Here is a 16,081-nt window from a genome sequence, read left to right as displayed (position 1 = left end):
TGAGCTTCAGGTTCCCAGGGAAAAAAATGTCCTCCATTGGAGACAAGAAGGTCCTGTGTCACCCAAATTCTTTATTTATTAAAGACACAAGGAGATCCTCTTACAAAACCCAAGTAAAGACTCCTCCTTAAATCTGGCGAGAGGTTCACTGGGCCTGCTTCTTTCTTTCAATCTCTTTTCATTTCCACGTCTCTGTCATGCAAATCTTAAAACATGTTCAGTGATGGAGGTGAAGTTTCTACATGCAGGAAGCACTGTCTGTTGGTTAAAACACAGGGCCCCAGGGTCAGGAGATGTAGGTTCTGTTCTGTGCTTAGCCACTGATTCACTGTGTGACCTTGAAAAGTCACTTAATTGCTTTGTGCCTCAGTTTTATCATCTGTAACATGGGGCTGATAATACTACTCCAAACCTCTGCGTGGTACAGTATAGAACACTGCTGAAATAAAAGCACATTGAGCTCCTCTGATGATAGGTCTTATGAAAGTACAAAATATTATTGTTGTCATCCAGATTTACCAAACGTGGTGACTGAGGAATGGGAAGTGATCATCATTTGAACTCCCTCCCTTCTTACTGCTCCCTGGTGTGGATGTGCAGATGCAGGCTTATGCTAGTAATTTGAGAAGACTGTAGAATCATGTGGAAAATTCACAGTGAAATGTGAAACCCTCCAAAGTGGTTTTCATGTTTTGATCTGAATTTTTAAAATGATCCATTTTTGTGAAAAGAACGATGAAATGTGAGGGGTTCTTACTTAAAAATAGGGCCATCTTGGAGTGGAAAATGAGCCTATCACAATTCAAAAAAGGGAGTTTCATTTAGAAGAAAACATGACATTTTCAAAATATACATTTCTAGGCAAAAAACATTTTGTAAATGAAAACCTTGCTGCATTTGCAAAAAGCCACATCAAAGAAATGCAGCAAAACCCAAAAGGCCATATTTTCAAGTATGTGTGTGCAAATTGCAGCAGATAGGTGCAAAAATTGGGGGCTGTATGACTTTTCAGGTGTGCAGTTTGGACACATGCAAACACGCACATCCACGTTTGAAAATCTGCCCCCAAGCTTCTGGGTCACAAAAGGGCCTAGAACAAAACAAGAACAGTTTTGTCTCTTTTGCACAGGTCAGAGGAAGGCTGAAAGCTGCTTAGGCAATTGTGGGCAGCATTCACTAAAGCCTTGGCAGGGTGCTTTAAACAGACTGTGGAGTTACAGCTGATTCCAAAGGAAATAGGACAGGAAAGAAGTGATGCCAAGGGAGCAGTCAAATCAGATGGTGTTTTGAATCCCACTGCTAGGTGGTAATGTTGGGGGCAGAGATAATTGTAAATGACAATAGAAATGTAGCAACTTCTCCTTCCGCTTTATTACTCACAATTTGTTTATTCCGTTTGCCTGCCTTTTGTGAAGCAATTTGGCTTCCCTGCTTGCTCCTGCACTTGTTGACACCTGACCTCATCCATCATGAAGCAGAACTACTCCTGGGGACTAACATTAGGGGCTATTTCTGGCCAGATACATTTTATCTTATAGAGTTTTCTCTCAATTTTTCTCTCCTGTGTCTTTTCCTCTGTTTTCTCCTGCTGTCCCTCTTCTCTTTTGTAATGTTTTGTCCTTTCAGCCCCCTTTTTTCTCAGTCATCTCCATTTTCTCCCTCCATCTGCTCAATTTTTCACATAACCTTTCCCTTACTCCCAATAATTTTTCCAGATGTGAGGTTGGGAGATGCTCACTTCCAATGTTATTCTCTGGGTTAATGATAATACTTAATGCTTTCCATCTTCAAAGCACTTTACAGACATTAGTGAAACCCACAGTGTCCATGATGCAAATATCTTATCTCCATTTTACAGAAGTGGAGACTAAGGCAGAGAGATTAAATCTTTAGCAGTGGCCGCTTATTCTGGGGCCCTCAGTTTTTGGATGCTTTAACTGGGCACCCAAAATAGTTAGCCACTTTTGAAAATTAGGCTTTATCTACCTGAATTTTTTTAAGGTTCTATCACCTTAATATATAACTACCATAAGTGATTTAACTGACTTGACCACTCAATGGCTCTGTGGTAGAACCAGGATTAGAAAGTAAACAGTGTTTGGTGATTTCCCTTCTTCTAGCCTCTATCTAGGATCTGTCTGTCCCTAGATTGTGAGCTTCCAGAAGCAAGCACTCAAATGTCTGGAAAGCACCTAGCAAAGTCTGAGTGTTACCAAAAACAAATAATAAATAATAACACTAAATGTAGGGGTTTCTGGCTCCCAGCCCTGTGCTCAGTTCAATAGACAATGCTGCCTCTAATATCAAACCTTTAAAAAAAAATTCCAATATTCTACTGGTCCAAGCTTCTGTAGCAACCCTATTGTAAGCTGGAATGTTTAGGTCTTTACTGTAGAATAATATATTTCTTTTTAAAGGGAAATTACAATTAAGTGATAGGATGGCTTCTGTCTGAAGCCCCATTGAGATGCCGGATACCTGTAGAATCCTACTTTCCTTTGTGTTGCATAATTCTCTGGGAAAGCTAAATGACAAAAATACAAAAGCACTTGCAGTTTGATTCAATAGTTCCTTCTGATTAGCATGAACTCGGGGAGCATTTACTAAGGAAAAGAAGGTTAAGCTCTCTTTTTGTACTGTAGCTGTACCCCCTAGTTTTGGAAGGTTCGTTGGCCTCCAAACACATATATAAATCCTTTAAAAATAGTTATAAACCACCTACTCGTCTTGGAGGTCCCAATCCTGCAAACACTCTGCATGGCTAACGTCCACTGAAGTAAATGGAGTTCTGCATACAGAGACCTTACAGCATCTAAGTCCATAGTGCTTAGTACTTTATCTTAATGTACAATAACTTGGGGATGATTCTGAACTGTCAGATATGAGGTTACTGGTGTAGGTGAGGGGAGAATCAGGCCCAGTGTGTCCAGTGGCTAGAGCAAGGGAGTGGGAATCAGGAGACCTGGGTTCTTTTCTGAGCTCTGTTTCTGAACCTCTGGGTGATCTTAGACAAGTCTCATCACCTCTTTAAGCCTTGGTTCCTCCATCTGTAAAATGGGGATAAATTTACCTACCCACCTTTGTGAAGCTCTTTGAAATCTAAAGATGAAAGGTGCTATATAAGTACAAAACATTATTGTTATGATTATTATGTCACTGAACAGGTAATTTTTTTTCTAGATTTGGAATAAAGGGCCTGATAATCTTCTCACTTACCCCAGTTTTATAGCAGGGTATCTGTACTGACTTCAATGAATCCTGATTTACACTAGGATCAAAGGCGAATCAGACTAGTGGTTGCAGATTTTACCAATGAATGCAGTCCCACACTAACACATGCATTCTCACTCCATCCCTTTCACAGACTAATACCTCCATTAATTCTATGTAGTCTTTGTGCAAATATTCTACCTAAATTCCATTAGCGTCAGAGCCTTTCTAAACTTAAATTGTCTTACAGCACTTATCTTCTAGTCCCCTCAACCTGTGTGCTCTATTGTGAAGTTCTCTTTCAGTTTTCATTGTGTTGACTAATGCTGGGAGAATCTTGCAAAAAAAAAAAATCAGCAAATAATTGACTAATATTTTTAAACAAATTCAGTTTGGCTGTGTTCGTGGCCCATTTGTGTCTACTTTCTTTATCTAATTCTTGTCTGCTAATAGTTGTATGATTCAGTTTTACTAGCACAAAAACTCACAGAAGATGAAGCTCACACAGTTGAATACTCATGGAGCGTGGATTACAACTTCCTCTTCTCTGAGAATTTATACCAGAAACCTGACTACAGTATATGGTTTACACTCATCCAGTCAAGAATAGAAACCATACCATGCATCTTTGGGAACCAATCACAAGTAAGCAATGCAACTCAAGTACTACGCTATAGAGTAGAGAAAAATTGTGGAAAATGCCACTGAATAATTTCAGATAACAAATCCATTTAAGGCCATTGCAAAATGACATCCCATAAATAGAAAAAATGGCATAATGCATCACATTATAGGTTACAAATTGTTCACTCCGTTTTAGAGTTTGTATATTCCAGAGGGAGCTTCATTCTCCCTCAAGAGCAGGAGCCTTAGAGTGAGCTGGGAGATCCTGGTATGATCCTTGAAGAAACTGGCATTCTAGTTAATGGGTTCAGGACTTGACAGGCTTATCACTAGTAGAAGTCTTGTAAATATGGGGGATTATGATCTCATGATGCTTAAAGAGGATTTGCATAAACAAGTTTTGATAATATACAGTAGACAGACACACTGAACTAAATTCACCCCAGTGTAACTCCCCTGCCTTACACCAGGGATGAATTTGGCCCATGGTGTGACCTCATCCAAAATTACTGCTGCCTCCTCTATTAACATTGTATTTGCTCAATGCCTGTCTTGTATATAACTTTTTATGTTTAAGTGGGTTTATATAGCATTGTGCCTTCCAGAATATATAAGGTAGGATTTTGTGTATTCACATGTGTACACACGTGTGTACGTGCAGCATGGCACGATCTATGCTCTCTGCATGTCTATATATGGTAAGTAAATACAAGCGTCTAGGCAGTAGGGGCGGGGGAGACCTTGGCCCTGATCCATTACACCCAGCCTTTTTAGAACACTATTAAAATTTGATGTTGTTTTCCTCCTGTGTCTCCTGAGTTCTTTGTTCCACTCAGGCCAGTGCTGACCAGCACGACTCCCAGACTAGACAGATGGGGGGAGGGGGAAAGAGAGAGAGAGAAAGAGATGGTCTGCAGTTTGGGTTTCGCCGGTCTTGTAGTTTCTAATGAGCTGTCAATCAAATGAGCTGTTTCTCCAGAGCTTATCTGTGACTGGTGAGAAGCGCCAGCACCAAGGATTCATTGTAACCAGATAGAGAGACATGGACATGTCACAGACGGTGCATTAAAATAACTTTTAGCTTCACAACCAAGATTTCTCTCAGAATTCTGGTCATGTTCTGAGTCTCACATTAAGAATATTTACGCAGTCTTACAGCATATAGACAACTGTGTGCCCATATCATAAAGAATAGGACCAGTGCCCACTTCGCCTCAAAATTGGATAGGCAGGATTGATTCAGGCCTTTTATCAGACAGGCTTGCAGGTCAGGGCTGGGTTGGCTCACCTTTTTGGTAGTCACAGTGAGGAAGCTGATTTCTACATGTGAGTCAAAACTGGGATCATTTTGTGAATCCACGAAAACTTTGGAAGTTTGATTAGAAAACAGGACCTAGATCTATATTACTTGGGGCTTTAGGTTTGCAAAGCAAAATCTCAGCTGACAAAGATTTACAAAACCAAAGTTCTATGGTTTCCTTCCCTTGGAGAACACAGAGTGAACTGTTTGGAGGGGAAATGCTATAATATATCCCTGAGCTCAGTGAAATATTCAGCACTTCCCAGGATAGGCCCTGTGGTTGTCAAGATCTGCTGGCATTTTTCCTATAAGCCTTCATTAAATTTGGTATCTTTTGAAGCCATACTGAACCATGTGAACTGACTATTGAAATCTTTTCTTACCATATCCTTCTTCATTATATAATTGTAACCCACAAACATTACTGACTCTTAGGGGAAGAGAAGTAAATTGACAACCCACCAATTTGCATCAACCATGCAGCTTTACACTACACCTCAATAAAGGTGTTAGTGCTATTGTAGCTACTTTACTTTTGTAATCAACAATAGACAAATATTTCAGAACAGTTGCTCTGTTCACCTTTTTTTTAAAAGACAAGTTTTCCTTAAAAATCCATTGTAACATATGTTTCTTGGATATTTCGCTACATTTTGATTTGTGCTTTCTCTAACATTCTGTCTCAACCATTTTCCTTACTCTCTAGAAGAAGAAGGGGCCTGAGCAGGGTGACCAGTAGGGTGACCAGAGGTCCCGATTTTATAGGAACAGTCCTGATATTGGATTTTCATACTTGCTATCTGGTCATCTTATGCCCGAATCTCGTTCACTTGTACTAGTATAAATCGAGAGTAACTCCACTAAACTCAAAGGAGTTAAGAACATAAGTGTGGCCTTACCGGGTCAGACCAATGGTCCATCTAGATCAGTATCCTGTCTCTGACAGTGGCCCATCCCAGGTGCTTCAGAGGAAATGAATAGAACAGAGCAATTTCAAGTGATCTATCCCCTGTCATACAGTCTCAGCTTCTGGCATTTGGAGGTTTAGGGAACCTGGAGCATGGAGGGTTGCATTACACTGGTTTTACATTAGTGTGAGTAAATATGAATCTGACCCTACAAGTAGACCCTGCCCTGGAAGCAATAACCATCTGTGACATGTGGTGACCCATTACGAAGCCCATCAGAGCTCCAGAAAGATCCCAATGTTTGGCAGACTTTACTAGCTGAGATTTTGTTTTGCATTAATAAAACAAGTGCTTCTTACTTTGTGGTTTCTGGAGTCATTTTTAACATGATGGGCAGCTTTTGGATTAGATGAACTATTTGGAACTTTAAATGGTTAGCATTTGAGTCTGTGATCACCTAATCTAGCCAAACCCTGAGTCTCCACATCTTACAGTAGGATCTGAGTCCTTTGCAACATTTAATGTATTGATCCTCACAACCACTCCTTATGTGGAAGGGAAGTGCTATTATTCCCAATATACAGATGGGGAAACTGAGGCAAACTTGTTAGCTGTCTGAGGTTAATACAGGAAGTTGGTGGTAGGGAAGTGATTTGAACCCAGGTCTCCCAAATGTGAAGCCAGCATCCTAGCCACTGGTCCATTCATCCTCTTTGGTGAGTTACACCTATGCAAAGTGGGCTACTGTTCGGATGCAATAGCATTTTATACCCACTTTGTACAGATGTAAATGGCTATATAACCTTGTAAGCAGCTATACAGTGTTGTCAACTCTCATGATTTTATTGCAAGTGTAACGCTGACAAACCCCAGTCATCAGAGGCAAGATCAAACCTGGGACCTCTGAAGCTAAATGCATGAACCTCTATTGTGTGAACTAAAAGTCATGTGACTATTAGCTAAGGCTGTAGCAGACTCATTAATCTGAAGTGGCCTAGGTGCCACTAGAGGGGGACAGAATATCACACCCAGGAGGTGAGTGGTTACATATTTCCCCTAGCTGAGGAAGTGTGTCCTGAGCTTTCGAGACTTCCCAGTTGATATCCCAGATGAGCCCCCACTTGTAATGCCAACAGACTCCAGTTATCAGCAGGCACGATTGAACCTAGGAGCTCTGCAGCTAAATGCATGAGCCTCTACTGCAGTGTTTTTCAGTGCAAGGCCTGCAAGCCAGTGGTGGCTCCCATGGACCCTAACTGCAGCTCCCTGTTGATCACACTCTCCAGCGGTGCAGTGGAGCTGCAGCTAAGGCAGGCTCCCTGCCTACCCTGGCCTCACGCCACTCCCTGAAGCAGCCAGCATGCCCTCATGGGGTCAGAGGGGGGAGCAGAGGTCTCTGTGCACTGCTCCTGCCTGCAAGCACTGCTCCTATAGCTCCCATTGGCCGGGAACGGGGAACTGTGGCCAATGGGAGTTGTAGGGGTGGTGCCTGCAGAGAGGGGCAGCGTGCAGAGCCATGTGACCCCCCAGGGGCTGCAGAGGCGTGTTGGCCCCTTCCAAGAGCTGTGTGGGGCTGGGGCTGCCTGAAGTAAGTGTCGCTCCTTCAATGGGCAGGTTCTGAATAACTCTTCTACCATGCAACCTGCAGCCTCCCAGAACCAGCCCCTCATGCCGCCTCTTGCACTCCAAGTCCCTGCTTCAGCCTTGAGCCTCCTTCCCGAGCCCGCACCCTATAACCCATCTTGCATCCCAAGTAATATTACCAATAACAGTAATATTACCATATCAACCAGCCAAGAACTCGGAGTGTTCAACCGCCTGTAACGGGTATGTGTTCAGCCGTCTGTGTCGGGTTGATGTGGCTCTCACATTCAGGGCCAGCTCCAGGCACTAGCATCCCAAGCAGGTGCTTGGGGCGGCAATCTGCAAGGGGCGGCAGTCCCTGTGTTTTTGCCCCCAAGCAGCTCGCCAAATTGCCACCGCGGAGGGCGGGGGCAGTCCATGTGCCGTTAGGGCGGCACGCGCGTTTCTGCAGCAGCGGCAATTCGGCATAAGCTTCTATGTTCAGCTGTCCACGCGGCGCAGCTTCTGTCTTGCATCTGAAGACAGAAGCTGCCGCCGAATTGCCGCCACCACGGAAACGCAAATGCCGCCCTAATGGCACACGGACTGCCCCCACCCTCCACAGTGGCAATTCAGTGTGCTGCTTGGGGCGGCAAAAACAGTAGAGCCAGCCCTGCTCACATTGAAGGTTTTTTGCCAAAGTGGCCCTCACTTCAAAAATAGTGAAGAGAACTGCTCTACTGCATGAGCTAAAAATTACAAGCCTAGTAGCTAAAGCTAAAGACCACTTGAGATTAATGAGAGGAGACTCATTAATCTCAAGTGGTCTAAGTGCTACTAGCGGGGGACAGAGCACCACATCCAGGAGGTGTGGCGGTTACACAAGTCTCATGATATTTGGTGTTTTTCTTAAAGGCCCAGCTCTTGGAGTCAAGTGATTCTGTGAGAAGCTCAGCTTTCATTATAAAAACAGTAAGTTTCTAGCTGTTGTGGAGACAAGCATGAAAATATGAACCGTATAGGTGCAGACACCGAAAGGCAAATAAAAAGATCCCCACATTTATTTTTTAAAATCTCACATTGTTTAAACCAGTCTCATGACTTTTTGTGGCTTGACTCATATTGAATGCTTGGGGTTGGCAGTACTGTTTTTACTAGATGTAGTCGCAGTAAAACTTAACTGTCTGAGAAAATGGGCCCTAAACTGAAACAAGAACAACAGGAAGAGATTCATAAATTCTAAGGCCAGAAGGGACCATTGTGATCATCTAGTGTCTAACCTTCTGTATAACACAGGCCATAGAACTTCCCCAAAATAATTCCTAGAGCATAGCTTTAGAAAAACCTTCAATCTTAATTTTAAAATGGTCAGTGATGGGGAATCCACCATGACCCATGGTAAATTGTTCCAGTGATTAATTACTCTCACTGTTAAATATTTATACCTTATTTCTAGTCTGAATTTGTCTAGCTTCAACTTCCAGCTATGGAGTATGTTATATCTTTTACTGCCAGACTGAAGAGCCCATTATTAAATATTTGTTCCCCATGTAGGTACTTACAGACTGTGATCAAGTCACCTCTTAATCTTCTCTTTGTTAAACTAAATAGATTGAGCTCCTTGAGTCTCTCAGTGTAAGGCATGTTTTCTAATCCTTTAATCAGTCTTGTGGCTCTTCTCCGAACTCTCTCTGATTTATCAACATCCTTCTTGAATTGTGAGCACCAGTCCTGGACACAGTATTCCAGAAACAATCATGCCAGTGCCAAATATAGAAGTTAAATAATCTCTTTACTACTCGAGATCTGCCTGTTCATGCATCCCATGACAAATATGTGGGTAAAGTGGCAGAAACAATCAGACTGTGTGATCAGTTGGGTGAGCAAGACATGAGTCATGAGTGTTATAAAATGTTTTGTTTTTTATTCTTCTGTCCAAAGCAGGCAGGGTGGGCTCGGTGCACAGACTTTAAAAGGCTGGAGATTTAGAAAGAGTTGCTCTAAAAATCCCAGGTTTCTACCAAATGCAACGTTCCTTCAGTTATTGGGCAAATTCAAGTAATGCTAGGCAGGAGGTGTATATGAGGGTTGATCTTAACTTAGTCTGGGAAGACTGAGTTAGTAAGATGCATCTGACGAAGTGGGTATTCACCCAAGAAAGCTCATGATCCTATATGTCTGTTAGTCTATAAGGTGCCACAGGACTCTTTTCTGCTTTTTGAGTTAGTAAGAATTTCTGTTCCAAATACAGGAAAATTCCTGCTGCTCCTCATGCTATTCCAATATCATTGTCTATACACAGTTTGAAGTGAACTCTACTTTTACTGGATTCTCTTCTAAGTTACTCTCATGGGAGCTAAAACAAACTTCGGTTGGAGGTCTAAGGCTGTGCCAGATCTGTGAAGCAGATGTGTGCTGCTGGGATTCAAGCACATTGGACCATATGCTTCAATCTACCCTCTCTGTACCTCACAAGCTGCTCCCACAATCCTGTCCTCTTATTGACATCTGTGATTTGATCTGAAGTGGATCCTTGGTCGCACTGCTGTTCTCCTTCAACAACAGAGTTCATCTAGAATAGAACTGGACATTCCATCAAATCAATTCTCTCAGTGATACTTGTTCTACTTGGAGCTTTTATGTGTAGAAATACACCTTCTTAGTATACAGAATATGATCCCAGTTTGCATGAGACTTACTTCACTGACAAAAGCAAGTTTTAGTCCTGGGGGAATTCTGTGCCACTGCGCAATGCACAATTTTGCAGAAATTAACATTGTGCATGCAGAAATTCCTTTCTCCAGACAGAAATGAGCTGCACTGCTGACAGCCGCCACTAGGAGCCTCTGGACTCAGCAGAGCCCACCTCGCACATAGAAGACACTGCTGTAGAAAGGGAGAAAGAACTAGAGGGTTCCCATCAGGTGCAGTTCCCAGCATGCCCTGAAGGAAGAAGAGGGTGACATGCAGGAAACTCCATGCAAACCTGGGATGGGGGCAGGGGTGTCTGGTCAAGGGGGGCCCCTCAGCTGGGTTCTGGGCAGAGGGGGTGCAGGTGTATTGGCGGGGGGGCCTTCACAGGTGAGCTCTGGGAGGAGGGGTTGTGGATGTCTGGCCCCCCAACTGGACTCGGGGTGGAAAAGGGGGCAGACAAACAGGAACTGAGTTGTCATAGGGGTTTCTTGAACTCTCTACTCCTGGGGGAATTTGTGTGTATGTGTATTGTTACAGACATACCTGCTGACAGGTATTTTGAAATAAATTACCAAAATAATTGAAACTGACTTGATTATGTAGTGTTATTTTGACAAATTAAATTTGCAGAATTTTACGGAACTTTAAAATATTGTACGCAGAATTTTTAATTTTTTGGTGCAGAATGCCCCCAGGAGTAAAGTTTTTACCCATTAGTCTTGCACAGCTGAAAGGGCTAGAGGTGTGTCTGCATTACAAACTTTTAGTGTTTGAATGAAATTGTGAAGAGTTCAGATGAGATGACACGATGATGCCCGTGACTGAATGATGAATATAGACCTGGACAAATTGCATTCAGTGTCACGTTAGCTAACTAAGAACACTGTAGGTCAAATCTGAGAATTCACAGGGAGTCCATGGAAAATCTGCTTTTGAATGTCACATATCCCTATATGCAGTGTTGTTTAGCCATGTTGATCCTAGCATATTAGAGAGACAAGGTGGACTAAGTTGGTCCAATAAAATATATTACTTCACCCACCTTACCTCTTTAATATATCCTTATGACCTTCAACATCTAGTAGTCAAGGAGGAGTCCTCATCTGATTATTCATGCATTCAGAAACCCCAGATTCTGTCTGCCATCAGTGTTACTCAGAGTCTAGGTTTGGGGAATCTGCTACTTCTGGCTTATAATCAGCTTTATGAGTTATGGATCCTCTCTGGTCAGGGGAATGTTTGCTCATTCTGTGTGAGTGTGAGTGTGACACTTTTATATTGGTTCAGAAGTAATCCTCAGGTTGCTGAAAAAGAACTTAGAAGAGTTTTGTTAGGAACCTTCAGGTAAATGAAGATTAATCCTTCATATCTAAAACGAAGCTCTATGGACATAGGATTTTATACTATTATTTTAAATGTAGAGCTGGGCCCAAGCCTCAAAGCTCAGATATGGAGCCTCATGTCCCCAAAGGTTGGGGTTATAGAGAGTTGAAGATTTACTCCCATTTAACTGCTAAATACTGTGAAATGGAGCAAGTCTCTTCTCTAGCTGTTCTTACCAAAACCATCCTTAGGAACGTTATAGGAATTGTCTCTGATCCCTTATAGTTCCAGGAGGTATTTTTGAAAAAGGGTACGAAACAGAGTCCCACTTAGAGTAAATACATGTCAGTCCTGGAAACCTTTCTCTGTGGTTAAACCAGGTCTTATTTAAAAGAGAAGTGAGAGAGAAACTATCTGAGAGAAAGATACTGCAGTACAATCCCGGTGTGAATAATTGAAGTGGAATCTGGAATGCACACCATCTTATCGGGGAGTTCTGGAGACTGCATCTGATCGGAAGAACTGACTGTTATCTGAGAGGTAATGGAGAAGTTGCAGGCCCAAAGCTCTGTAGTCTCAGTCCACTGTGGAACAGAGATGCCAAGGTCAGGAGAAGCACCCCTTAGTAGCACACCAAGTATATGGGATTTGAAAACCAGGCACCAGTCCAAGGCCTAAACACAACCTCACAAAGCGATTGATTGGCGATGCCAAGGGCAGCCAGAAAGCTTCCCCCTGAGGAAAGGATGCCAGGAATTCTGAGACAGAGATGGAACAGAAGACATGAGAATCCCCTGAACATCTGAACATACCTTGAGCAGGGCTAGCTGACATGACATTGGAAATGCCTGCATCCTGCTACACAGATTAAAATATGAGAGATACCCATGCTATACAACTATGAAATAGAGCTCTGCAGTACTCTGGAGTGGATGGGGGCCTTACTATTGTAATGGAATTGCTGTGCTGGTTGGGGGAGCAGCTGTTTCTTGGCTCCCTAAAGGTGTGGCACCTCCCTGCTGGCGGAGGGAAGTACCTCTGAGAGGATGTTTGCAGGAGTATGTTTCCTGCACATACAGAAAGAGGAATTGCTGGTACAGCAGTACTACCAGCAGCAGGTGCGGAACTGCCTTTGTATCCTCTGCCAGTAATAAATAGAGATGATTCTCTTGCTTACTGAGCCCTGCCTGCATCATCAATCCAGAGACTGACTATTTTCAAAAATCAGTTGTTGAAACCTGTTTTCAAACACTGCCAATTTCCCACTGTGGGAAAGCCCCAAGTGTTGTAAGAGGCCTTGAGTATTTTCTTGCAAGCCAAAATGTTGTTAATCCATGTCCTTGAAAGCAATGTGGAAAGGGGTTCAGATGGCATTTCTTCACACATACACCTCAGTACTTTAGACCTGGACTGCATGGCTGAAGTTATGGGGCCTGATTCTGATCTTAATCTGGTGCAACTCAGCAGCATTCCACTGAAGTCAGTGGAGCTATACCAGTATAAAATGCACAGATTTGTAGTTTTTAGGGCCAGAAGGGACTATTATGATCATCTAATCTGACCTCCTGCATAACACGGGCCAGGGAATTTCTCCCAGTGATTCCTGTCTCTAGGCCAATAACTTGTGGCTGAACTAGCACATCATGCTAAATAACAGGATTTGTTTGGGATGAAGATACCACCACTGAGGTACAGAGTTTGGGTCACCAATACAACTGCCGTCAAGCCAGCCAAAAACTGACCAGTGATCTATGTAGTAGAACCCAAAACAGTACTGATGTAAGGCCTGGTCCAAACTACGCGTTTAAACCGAATTTAGCAGCGTTAAACCGATTTAACCCTGCACCCGTCCACACAATGAGGCCCTTTATATCGATATAAAGGGCTCTTTAAACCGCTTTCTGTACTCCTCCTCGACGAGAGGAGTAGCGCTGAAATCGGTATTACCATGTCAGATTAGGGTTAGTGTGGCTGCAAATCGACGGTATTGGCCTCCGGGCGGTATCCCGCAGTGCACCATTGTGACTGCTCTGGAAAGCAATCTGAACTTGGATGCACTGGCCAGGTAGACAGGAAAAGCCCTGCGAATTTTTGAATTTCATTTCCTGTTTGCCCAGCATGGAGCTCTGATCAGCACGGGTGGCGATGCAGTCCCAAATCCAAAAAGAGCTCCAGCATGGACCATACGGGAGATACTGGATCTGATCGCTGTATGGGGAGACAAATCTGTTCTATCAGAGCTCCGTTACAGAAGATGAAATGACAAAGCATTTGAAAAAATCTCCAGGCTATGATGGACAGAGTCCACAGCACAGTGCTGTGTGACAAATGTAATGGAAAGCCAAAGAATCAAATGGACGCTCATGGAGGGAGGGAGGGAGTACTGAGGACTCCAGCTATTCCACAGTCCCTGCAGTCTCCGAAAAGCATTTGCTTTCTTGGCTCAGCTCCCAATGCCTGTAGGGTCAAACACATTGTCCGGGGTGGTTCAGGGTATAGCTCGTCAATTTACCCCTCCTCCCCATCCCGTGAAAGAAAAGGGAAAAAAATCGTTTCTTGACTTTTTTCAATGTCACCGTATGTCTACTGCATGCTGCTGGCAGACACGGTGCTGCGGCACTGAACAGCAGCATCCTCTCCCCTCTCCTCCCCAGTGGCAGACGGTACAGTACAAAATGACTGATAGCCGTCCTCATCATCCTGTGAGTGCTCCTGGCTGGCCTCGGTGACGTCGGCCGCGGGTGCCTGGGTAAAAATAGGAATGACTCCTGGTCATTCCTGGCAGATGGTACAGAACCGCTGGTAACCATCTTCATCATAGCAACTGGGGGCTGAGCTCCATCAGCCCTCCCCCTTTCATGTCTAAAGAAAAGATTCTGTACTGCCTGGACTATCATAGCAGTGGGAGGCTGGGCTCCTCTCCCCCACCACCGTTTAATGTCCTGCCTGGACTATCATAGCAGCTGGAGTCTGCCTCCCCCTCATTTTATCTCACTAAAAAGTCAGTGTTTCTTACTTCATTACACAAATGGGGGGACACTGCAATGGTAGCCCAGGAGAGTTGGGGGAGGAGGGAAGCAACGGGTGGGGTTGTTGCAGGGGCACCCCCTAGAATGGCATGCAGCTCATCATTTCTGCGGGATCTGACACGGAGCGGCTGTGCTCTCTGATTCTCTGGTACACTGGTTCTCTAGTACACTTGCCCCATACTCTAGGCAGGACTGACTCTATTTTTAGATAAAACATAAAGGAGGGAATGACCCGGGGAGTCATTCCCATTTTTGTCTTTGCGCCCCCAGCCGACCTCAGCGAAAGCCAGCCAGGAGCACCCATGACAGCAGCAGACGGTACAGAATGACTGATAACCGTCATCTCATCGCCAATTTACAATGGCATAGCAGACGGTTCAGAACGACTGATAACCGTCATCTCATCGCCAATTTACAATGGCATGGCAGACGGTACAATAGGGATGGTGACCGTCTCTGCTACCCTGCAAAGGCAAATGAATGCTGCTGTGTAGCACTGCAGTACCGCCTCTGTCAGCAACATCCAGTACACATACAGTGACAGTGACAAAAGGCAAAATGGGCTCCATGGTTGCCATGCTATGGTGTCTGCCAGGGCAATCCAGGGAAAAGGGGCGTGAAATGATTGTCTGCCTTTGTTTTCACGGAGGAAGGAATGAGTGATGACATTTACCCAGAATCACCCGCTACTCTGTTTCACCATCATGCATTGGGATCTCAACCCAGAATTCCAATGGGCGGCGGAGACTACGGGAACTATGCGATAGTTACAGGATAGCTACCCACAGTGCAACGCTCCAGAAATTGACGCTAGCCTTGGTACATGGACGCACACCTCCAAATTATTGCGCTTTGTGTGGCTGCGTGCACTCGACTTTATATAATCTGTTTTACAAAACCGGTTTATGTAAAATTGGAATAATCCTGTAGTGTAGACGTACCCTAAGTGAGGTCAAAATCAGGCCCTTCTATGTTCGAGACATAACTGTATTGGACTTTTCTCAACTCATCAGAACCTCTTTTCTTTTTTACTCTTTCCTTTCCTCTTCCAGCCTTCTCTAGTCAGATGACGTGGCTCTGGGAAACTTTCCCACTGTGTAGATAGTTACTCCATTACCTCTGTTACTGTACATTTGTTTAATTAATTGCTCATTTTGTTCCTGAGCTGTCGTGCTGGCCCAGTGCGTCTAAGGTATGCATGAGTGCCTAAAAGGTGACGAGCCTCCAAAGGATGACTCTGTCCCTTTCATTTATTTATAGGACTTGGGCACATGATCCCCTATTAATTGCAGGCACTGTTAGTTTAGCCTGACTTGAGATATTGTAGTGCTGGCTCCAGGCACCTTTGGCTGACGCTGCAGCAAGTTATGAAGTAAGTAATACCACAGAAATATTGATGAACCCATTTCAGAAAGAGAAATACACCTCTA

General features: G+C 43.8%; 2 protein-coding genes across 2 annotated transcripts in view; one reads left to right on the top strand and one right to left on the bottom strand.

The window, feature by feature from the left end:
- The window catches only part of FSIP1 (fibrous sheath interacting protein 1), a 597,082-nt gene that overhangs the window by 507,892 nt on the left and 73,109 nt on the right, over positions 1-16,081 (bottom strand). The gene's annotated exons all lie outside the window — the stretch shown is intronic.
- Positions 13,590-16,081, top strand: part of LOC127051893 (uncharacterized) — a 119,866-nt gene continuing 117,374 nt past the window's right edge. Inside the window, exon 1 of the mRNA XM_050954857.1 lies at positions 13,590-13,687. Coding sequence (XP_050810814.1) covers positions 13,675-13,687 — 13 coding nt within the window. The 5' untranslated portion in view covers positions 13,590-13,674. The remainder of the gene's footprint in view (positions 13,688-16,081) is intronic.

Source organism: Gopherus flavomarginatus, chromosome 5 (genome assembly GCF_025201925.1).
Source record: "Gopherus flavomarginatus isolate rGopFla2 chromosome 5, rGopFla2.mat.asm, whole genome shotgun sequence".
Taxonomy (NCBI): Eukaryota; Metazoa; Chordata; order Testudines; family Testudinidae; genus Gopherus; species Gopherus flavomarginatus.
Note: the sequence above shows the minus strand (reverse complement) of the source record. Positions and strands in the feature narration are given on the sequence as shown.